The 10,217-nt window shown below is 37.1% G+C and overlaps 1 protein-coding gene across 3 annotated transcripts in view; it reads left to right on the forward strand.

Moving 5' to 3' along the window:
* The first annotated feature begins 342 nt into the window (after positions 1-342).
* Positions 343-10,217, forward strand: part of MAP9 (microtubule-associated protein 9) — a 34,787-nt gene continuing 24,912 nt past the window's right edge. Inside the window, exons 1-5 of one of the 3 annotated variants that reach the window (XM_011959744.1) lie at positions 343-538; positions 1,426-1,568; positions 2,322-2,406; positions 3,909-4,229; positions 7,688-7,914. In XM_011959744.1, the coding sequence (XP_011815134.1) occupies positions 1,494-1,568; positions 2,322-2,406; positions 3,909-4,229; positions 7,688-7,914 (708 nt within the window). In that variant the 5' untranslated portion in view covers positions 343-538; positions 1,426-1,493. Of the gene's footprint in view, positions 937-1,425; positions 1,569-2,321; positions 2,407-3,908; positions 4,230-7,687; positions 7,915-10,217 lie in introns of all 3 variants that reach the window. The other 2 variants (XM_011959746.1, XM_011959745.1) reach the window with 2 other exon arrangements.

Raw genomic sequence — 10,217 nt, forward strand, 5'->3', positions numbered from 1 at the left:
GAAACTGAGTCATAAAGACCTTAACTTGGGACAATCACGTGTGTAGGAAAGGGTCACCAGGATTCAAACATGCAGTCAGAAGCAGTGTTCTGCAAACGTCACTACCGTACTATTCTGTCCCATCCACTGACACTGTACTTGGATTCAGAGAACTTAACATCTTAACTGGCAAAACGACGAATGTGCTTTATCTGCAACATGTGCAGATAAGGGTCCTTACTCTATTGGCAAGAGTAAGGCTATCTGGGTGGGAGTTGGGTGGGTCCTGTCTCCAAGGCAACAACACATGCACACAAGCGGCCAATAACGAACCCCTCTCCCAAGACCCAGGGATGTGATGTCACTTCCTTTGTCTAGGTGGTTGCCCCAGCGACACGTTAGGCCGAAGAGCGGTGTTGGGTACCCGAGAGACCCGGCGTTAGGGAAGTCACTTCCTCCCGGAGACGCTGTTTCCTAGCAACCGCCCTCGCTGTTATTAGCTCCTCCTCCTCGCTCGGTCCAGGACCGGCTCTGCTGGCGCAGCCAGACCCAGGCTAAGGTGAGGAGGTCCTACCCGAGGCTTGGCTTTTGGTTCTCAGGGTCGCGGGGAACTGGCCACGGGCGTCCGGGGCTGGGAACAGAAAGCGGGACCTGGGGGCCATGGGGAATCTGAACAGACACCGCGCTTGGGCGTGCACGGGCCTGGTATTCGCTGGTGCTCAGCGTACGGCGCGGTGAGGAGCGGCGAGCACCCGAAAGTCACCTGGCCTGTTAGGGAACGGAACCCGGGGCGCGCACCGCTATGGGCGGCCTTGCCAGGCCTCTGCTCCGAGCCCGGAAACCGCGATTTTAATGCGGCTCATTGCGAAAGCTTCGTCGTTGTGTTTACCTGGCTCTCTTTAACACTTTTGTGAGAGGAAAAAGTGGCTTGCAATCCATATCACTGGCTGTTTGCGGGTTAGCATTAAGATCTTTTTCTTTGAATAGCGCTATATGCAAATATATAGATACATTTTTTTGATGGTGGTGCTCATAATTTTTACGCCGACGATCCTTTTGATGGCCTTTTAAATAACACATGAGTTATTTTGAAGGCAATATTATACTTTAGAAGAGAGGTGAAAAAGAAGGTGTTCTATTTTAATTGGCATCATTTTGTCTTATTGTAATCATTTATTTGCAGTTTTTAAGTAGTTGCAAAACTATTTTAGGATATCTTCCATTTGAATTTTTATTTTAGGATATCTTCCATTTGAATTTTTTTTAAATAAGCTTGTGATAATTTGCTATTTCTTTACAAGAACTCCTTTTACATTTTTAAGTGAAGATGTAGCCCAATGTTCATATGAGATACTTTTGTTTGACCTTTGCGGGGAGAATAGAATCAAATGTAGTAAAATAAATTCTCAAGTATGCAAAGTCTGATTTGTTTTTTGTATATTTCAGCCACCATCAGAGGTTGAATTATTCTAATAATTAGCTATTTTATAAAGGTAACGAGAAAAAAATACGCTATGTCTGATGAAGTTTTTAGCACCACTTTGGCATATACAAAGAGTCCAAAAGTTACCAAAAGAACTACTTTCCAGGTAAAGTATTTTTATTTGGAATCATTTCACAGTGTAAGCACTATATTAGATGGGTTGAAATTGGTGATTCTAGGAACAGTCCTATATAAAGCAGGGGTAAATCTTATATTTCTTTTGAGGTTTTGCACATGATCATGTTTGGACTCCATTCAGTATTACAAACTCCCCTATATGGTTTTAAGACTGCCGAAGTAGCCTCAATACTAGTTTCCTACTAAGTTAAAAGTGGAATTGCAACCTTAAATTGCCATTTTTATATAAAACCTTTTTTGTCTGTTGTAACATAATGTTTACGTTTTTTTCTGTTTAGTCACTACAATCTTGAACTCAGCCTCTAAGTTTGCAACATTGATTGCATCCATTTCTGAAATATGCCGAGACAAGAGCTCTTAAAAATTCCAACTTCTTTCAAAATACCAGTTTTTAATAAATTATAATCTAAATTGAGCCCCTTCTTGTTTGTTAATCTCCAGCTCTAATTATAACCCGCAATTAATTTATTTGATAATATGTGTCTCCTCTAGTTTAACTGCAAGCTGCATGAGGAAGGGCTCTTGTCTGTGACGCTCTGCATTGAGTATGAGGCATAAAGTGGGTACCTCACATAAAGTGAGCTTGCAGGAAATATTTGTTAGATGAATGAAACCTAAGTCTGAAAGCAGTTGTTAATCAAGCATTGTTTGTTTAAAGAATTGCTTGTAAATATGATACCTCCATGTTTGGATGGAAATTGATTTCAGTATCTCATTTCAGGATGAGCTAATAAGAGCAATTACAGCTCGCTCAGCCAGACAAAGGAGTTCTGAATACTCAGATGACTTTGACAGTGATGAGATTGGTATGTGACAGTATGGAAAAGTGAACCACTTTTCTTCTTTTTGCTTCCTTAGTTTTGTATTTAGCCAGCCCCCCAACCACCCATCCCCTCAATCACATATGTTAAAATAATACCTATGCATTCACTAGTTTTAGACTTTCAACTTTTTAATTAGTAGAAAGCCACTCTTAATTTTCAAGAAGTTGTATGAGTTTTGTTTTTTGTTGTTGTTGTTGCTTTGTTTGTTTTGTTTTCTGAATGTGTATATGAAAATATAAATTAATTGATGGCAGATTTGCAGTAAAAGGATGGCTGCCAGTGGTAAACCACATTGGAGAAAACAGGTTCATCTTTAAGATCAATCCTAGGAGATGCTACAGCTAGCTAGTAACTAGGTCCCACAGAACTAAACTTTGGTGCACATTAGAAGTACTTTTATAATGCTTGCTATAAATCAGATTTTGGGGAGGCTGTGATAAGGAGTAAATTAAAAAACTACAGACTCTTCATGTTTCATATATCAGTACTATTATAATTTGGTTTCTCTTAGCTATGCAAAAATACTAATATTTTAGTTTCAGGTGTAAGCATTAAGCATACAGAATTCTAAACTTGGTGTTTTATTCTTTTTTTTTTTTGAGACGGAGTCTCGCTCAGTCGCCCAAGCTGGAGTGCAGTGGCACAATCTCGGCTCACTGCAACCTCCACCTCCCAGGTTCAAGCGATTCTCCTCCCTCAGCCTCCTGAGTAGCTGGGACTCCAGGCGCCCGCCACCACACCTAGCTCATTTTTGTATTTTTATATTTTTAGTAGAGATGGGGTTTCACCACATTGGCCAGGCTGGTCTTGAACTCCTGACCTTGTGATCCGCACGCCTAGGCCTCCCAAAGTCCTGGGATTATAGGCATGAGCCACTGTGCCCAGCCTGGTGTTTTATTCTTTAAAATTTGGTGAATAGTTGTTAATGATTTCTGTAAAACCAATAATAACCACAGTTAAATCACTGCTGTATAGTTAACTTAGCATTCCCTATGATTCTTAGTAAATCCAGTATTCTGGTGTGGATGGAATTGTAGTTCCAAAATTTTTATGGAAAAAAAATATAATTAGTAATTACTAATTAAATTCTTCCATGCTTAATTTTATATGAGGAAGTAATTTTGAAATAAAAGTTTTACAGTCCATAACCTAATTTAAATGTTACATGGCTGATTGTTAGGGACCTTTGGATGGCTTTTTCCAGAGCAAACAGTATTTGGTTGTTTGGTACCCTAAAGACACACACAAAATACGTTTTGAATAAATTAATGTAATTGGAATTTTTATTCCATAAATGTTAATGAAACATGCCTGAGTTAGCTGTCTTTTTAGAGCTGTAAGTCTATTCATAAAATACATTTGTGCGTATTCATTGTTAGAATTTTGTTTGTAGCTTTTAAGGTAAACTTTTTGATTAAGTTAATGTAACCTTGACAATTTTTTAAAATACTGTGGAAAACATTTTTTCTTTTCCATTTTTTCAGTTTCCTTAGGTGATTTTTCTGACACTTCAGCAGATGAAAATTCAGTTAATAAAAAAATGAATGACTTTCATATATCAGATGATGAAGAAAAGAATCCTTCAAAACTATCTTTTTTGAAAACCAAGAAATCAAATGGTAACATAACCAAAGATGAGCCAGTGTGTGCCATCAAAAATGATGAGGAAATGGCACCTGATGGGTGTGAAGACATCGTTGTAAAATCCTTCTCTGAATCTCAAAATAAGGACAAGGAATTTGAAAAAGACAAAATAAAAATGAAACCTAAACCCAGAATTCTTTCAATTAAAGGCACATCTTCAGGTAATTTGTTAGGATTATTGTAATTGCATTTCTTGGAAGTTTATTTTAAGATAATCAGTCCCAAATTTTTTTATATAGTAGCTAGTATATATTTAAGAAAAACAGACTTGACAGACCTGTCGTATTTTGTCTTGCATCTAGGCTGTTGCCTGATAAAAGGCCAAAGCACCTTTAGTCATCCATAGCATCCATAGCTGTGGATCTCCAGACACCTAGACCTGTGAGCTTCAGTTTTGTTTGTAGGCATGGAACTGGAATGGAATGCTGTCTAATCCCTCTCACACTCCAAAGATTAGAGTTGCAACAATAGTGGGACTAATCCTTAAAACAATCTTTGCCATATCAACATTGTGCCAGAAAATTTTCTTGACATTTGTGTCTTTGAAGGATGAGTTATGTTATTGCTGCTGTTGTTTTTTGAAGCTTCTAGGCGCTCATAAAGAGAATCGCCATTTGGTCCCTGTATTGCCTATGAAAATCTACTAAGATTCAGTTTTCCAAAGGAAAGTTCCCAGTGTGATGTGGGGTTACAGTTGTTCTCCCCACAATTATACTGAGCTTTAAGCATAAAGGAACAAAGATAGAATGAAACAGAGACCAAGCCCTCTCACATACTCTGGTACGTTAAAATGAATAAGGAGATACTGTATTTTAACCACAAGGTGGCATCCTAAGTGCTCTACTTACATATGCAATGTTATATTCAGTATGTGTAATATAAAAATTACCTAAATAGGCAATTGTATACATTGATTACCAAAAAATGCACCTTTTCTTAAAGTATAGGCATTTTTTTTCTTTTTGGGAACTTGACAGTACTTCTGGAAGTGATATTTTGTAGAAAATATATTAAAGTTGTCATTCTCAGGTTCTTGTAAAAATTGAGGCTAGTGTTCCTAAGATAATATCTGGCATATAGAATATATTAAGTATTTAAATGAATAAATTAATATATGAATGATTTATCTTTGAAAGAGGGAATGTGGTTCATGAGTTTATGCTCTAAATTCTTTGACTTTTTTTTTTAATACAGGTTTGGAACTCAATATTTTTAATGTGGTGAGATATTGCTGAGGAGCAAGTATGCTTTATGAAACTATTAGAGCTTGAAGGCTTTCTCTGTCCTTGCTTGTCTTTCGTAAAAAGTATAATAACCAGACTTCATAATCACTACGGAAGTGACAGTTGCTCTATAAAATGAAAGTATTTTTTGCAGGATATGTTTTTAACACTAACATGACTGAAATCATGAACTTTGGAGTCAGGATGCTTCTCCTTTAATCTGAGACCTAAAGCCTGCTAGAGTTGTGACTTTGGGCATGAGACTTCTTTGTTCTCATTTTATTCATCTTTAAAAATGGGACAATAGTTGCCTACCTCTAGGAGTTTGAGGCAATTAAATGAGTTCACATATTTGAAGTGCTTAGAACAGTATTGGCATAAATTTAGCACTCTATAAATGTTCTGATTATTCACTTTATTATTTAGCATTTGTTTATAAACATACTCAGCAGGTATAAAGTATCAGTCATGTGGGATGCGTAAGTTCTAGAGATCTGCTGTACAACATTGTGCCTATAGTTAACAGTACTGTCTTTTGCACTTAATGTATTAAGAAGGTAGACCTCATGTTGTGTTCTTACCACAATAATACAAAAAATTGGCTCATTACCTTCTTTTGGGCATTTTATAATACTCTGCTTAAACTGAGGTTCAAAAGACATGGAAGCATTTGTCAGGAGAAGCAAGAAGTGGATATTCTAGGCAGGGGCATCAGCTTAGGTAAAGGTATGGTAGTAGGAGGGATTGGAGGGATTGTGGCATGTGTTCATGACAACTGTTAGCCCAGCATTTCAGAAACACAGATGACAAAATGGCTGTAGATTAGGCAGTGAAGGACAAAACCATAAAATCCCTTTCATGTTGTTCAAAGGCAGTTAAGCTTTTATTCTGTAGGATTGGATCATGGGGAGCCATTGAAGAATTTTGTAGAGAGGAGTGATGTGATCTGATTTGCATTTTGTAAATATCATGGAAGCAGTAATCTAGGAAAGAGTGGATAAGGACCCTACAGTAGGGATGTAGAAAGTGGAATAAATGAGATATTTGGCAAGTAGAATTGATAGGGTATATTGATACTTTGGATTTAGGGGATAATAGAGGGAGAAATCTAGGACCCTTGGATTTGGGGTTGAACATTTGGCTGGAGTTTAGGATGTAGCTAAAATTGTCAAGGAAATATTTATAATAATACCAACTTGGTATGGTTGTGGAATCTTCTGGCAGCATTCGTAAGCCCGTTTGTAGGTAAATGGGAGGAAGATGTTAATTAGACCAGTTTTGAAGTTTAGAGAAATGCATTTGTAGAACAATAGAAACATAAATATGTATAGCAGGTAAAATTCAGGCAAAAAATATATACATGGAAAGTCTTCCCATTATGTTTCAAATGCTGGAGGCATATCATCATTAGATTCTTGTTTTAAACTTAGAAGTAATGGAAATAGTGAAATTTTAATAACTGCTAAAGAAGTTTTATGGACTCAGAACAATTAACTCATAAAAGATTCCTTCCTCTAGTGAGAGTTAGTGCTCCTATCCCTTCCTTGGGTGCCAACATCATTATCTTGATCCTTATAATAATAGCACTTACCTTTGTCTTGTAATTTTGTTTACAAAAATCAACCTGTAAAGTCCCTGGACAGGTCCATTGCTGCTTTGTTGATTATGAGGTTTAGTAATGTGTACAGGGCTTGGTACTCAAAGGTTTGATGGATGAACCTCTTCATTTCATAGTGGTAGAAACTGGGGCAAGATTTTGTTTTGTTTTTTATTTTTAACATTTTTTTTGAATACTATAGGAGTTCATAATGTTGAAGAGTTAACTTCTTGTGAAACTAAAGTATAGTGGTTACTTTCAGGATGACAATTTTTTTTTACTTTGTTTTTTTGTTTGTTTGTTTTTGGTTTTTTTTTTGAGATGGAGTTTTGCTGTTGTTGCCTAGACTGGAGTGCAATGGTGTGATCTGGATCTCGGCTCACTGCAACCTCAGACTCCTGGGTTCAAGCAATTCTCCTGCCTCAGCCTCCTGAGTATCTGGGATTACAGGCATGAGTTACCACGCCCAGCTAATTTTTTTGTATTTTTAGTAGAGACGGGGTTTCACCATATTAGCCAGGCTGGTCTCAACCTCCCGACCTCGTGATCCACCCACCTCGGCCTCCCAAAGTGCTGGGATTACAGGCGTGGGCCACTGCATTCAGCCTGATTATTCACTATTATTTATTTGTGCCTTATTAGAGCTCTGTATAGAGAAGAGTTGTGGGCTTCATCTGGACTCTTCAGGACAGAGAGCGAAGGGGCATGGGCATAGGAGGGAAGTATGGTAGCACCCAGAGAGATAGATAAAGCCATGGTCATTTTTTTGTACACACACTTTAAGCATTTTATTTTTCAGCAGAAAACAACAGCCTTGACACAGATGATCACTTTAAACCATCACCTCGGCCAAGGAGTATATTAAAAAAGAATAGTCACAGAGAAGAGAAAAATGGACTAGAAGATAAAGAAACTGCCCTCAGTGAAGAATTGGAGTTACATTCTGCACCTTCTTCCCCTCCAATACCGAATGGCACACAAGTAGAAGCTGAGAAAAAAGCATTCTGTGAAAACCTTGATCCTGAGGTTAGCACTACCACTAAACTGTTGCATTGTATTCTTGAATTTATGCTTTTTTATCTGATTATGAAAAAGAGAAGGAGGGAATGAATTTGTGTGTATGTGTGTGTGTTTTACATATTTTCTTCTGCAACTGATAAGGAAATAATTTTTTAAAATATACTGTATTCCACCGAATCTAAAACTGCACCAATTGTAAAATGTAGCATTATTTTACATACTCCTAAGGAAGAAGGAAATGCATACAATTAAACTATAACACACCACTGATTGTAGAGTTTATCCAGTTTTAGAGAAAGTAAAATGTCAAAAAATGTTGCTTGTCTGAATCTATATAATAGTGTTTATCTTTAATAATTTTTTAAATTTATGTATCTTTGAATTATGGAATTTATGGCTAAGAACAATATAGTCAGTGTCATTTTATTTATTTGATTTTATTCACTCAACAAATGTGTGTTGAATGTTCATGGCACTGTTCCGCGTTCTTTTGGTTATGTTCCAATAGCATTAAATGTGGCCTTTCAGGTTTCTATCAGGAAGTTTACTATGCATTGTTATTGAGGGAGAACACTTCGTTTTTCTCTTTGTATTTCATTATGAGAAGCAAATTTTCCCTTCTGAGCATTTCAGAAGGGAAAAGTACAGGAAGAACATTTCTTCCCCATAATTCACTTGGGCAGATTAGGGAACTGCATGTCACCTGGCCAAGCTTCTTTCTTTTTCTCATCGCTTGTCTGCAGTGTTGGTGTGTAAGGATCTGCTCCCTGGGAGGTGAGGCAGAAGGCGCAGAGAGGAGCTCCTTTGTGCTATGACTAAATGGGGGACCCCCCAATTCAGGCTGAAAGTATTAGGAAGCACAATAGGCTATTGATTCAAATCTTGTTCTGCAGTTGAACTTTACCAGTAAAACTGACAATTTGATATATGCCTAACTGACACCACCATGCTGTTTCTTAATTTGTTCTGAAAACCAGAAGAAGAAACCCAAGCAATTACTTTATATTTAAGAAAATTATCTGGTCAGTTGAATATTGTGCTAGTTTCTTGTAGCTGCTGTAACAAATTGCCACAGACTTAAAACAACAGAAATGTATTCTCTCAGTTCTGGAGGCCAGAAGTCCGAAATCAAGGTGTTTGCAGGGCCATATTCCTCTGAAGGCATCATGGAAGAATCCTTCCTTGCCTCTTCCAGCTTCTTTCTGGTGGTTGGCAGCAGTCCATTAGCATTCCTTGGCTTGTAGCTGCATCATTCCCATCCCTGCCTTCATCCCACGTGGCCTTCTTCCCTGTGTTTTCTCTGCGTGTCTGTGTCTCTTCTTTCTCTTAAAAAAAAGATACCAGGCATTGGATTTAGGGCCCACCCTAATTGAGTGTGTCCTCATCTTAACTATTTAAAACCTGTAAACACCTTATTTCCTAAGAAAGTCGTATTTTGAGGTTCTAGATGAACATGAATTTTGTTGCATTAATGTTCATATGTTAAACCTAGCATTCCTGGGATAAACTGTGGTTAGTCATGGTGCGATATTTTATTGTGGAATTTGATTTGTTAAAATTGTGTTAAGATGTTTGCATCTATATTTATGAAGGCTATTGGTCGGTAATTTTTTTCTTATAATGTTACCATCAGGCTTGGGTATCAAATGAGTTGGGGAGTGTCTTTTCTTCCTTTATTTTATAAAGGTTTGGTATTTTTTTTTTTCTTAATTGTACTGGTGAGAGGATTCACCAGTACAATTATCTGGGCCTGGAATTTTCTGTGTGGAGACATCTTTGTCATTAAATTTGATTTTTTAAATAGATATTTCAGTACTCAGTTTTCTGTTTTACTAGTTTGTAATTGTGCCTATCAAGAAGTTTGTCCATTTCATCTGATATGTTGAGTTTATAAACATAGATGTTCATGATAGTCCCTCATTCTTTTGTTGACTATAGGATTATCATGACATTTCATTTTTTATTTCTAACATATATAATTTGTGTTTTCTGTCTTTCCTGCTAAATCTTGATAGGCATTGCTTCGTTTCATTAAACTTTTTTAAGAACCACTTTGGCCTTGTTATATGTTGGTGCAAAAGTAATTGCAGTTTTGGCCATTACTTTCAATGACAAAAACCGCAGTCATTTTGCACCAACCTAATAATTTTCTCTATTGTTTGTTTCCAGCTTCATTAATTTTTAGTATTATTTCTTTTTTTTTTTTTTTTAGTATACTTTAAGTTCTAGGGTACATGTGCATAATGCGCAGGTTTGTTACATATGTATACTTGTGCCATGTTGGTGTGCTGCACCCATCAACTTGTCAG

This window comes from Colobus angolensis, unplaced genomic scaffold, assembly GCF_000951035.1.
Source record: "Colobus angolensis palliatus isolate OR3802 unplaced genomic scaffold, Cang.pa_1.0 Scaffold5, whole genome shotgun sequence".
Classification (NCBI taxonomy): Eukaryota; Metazoa; Chordata; class Mammalia; order Primates; family Cercopithecidae; genus Colobus; species Colobus angolensis.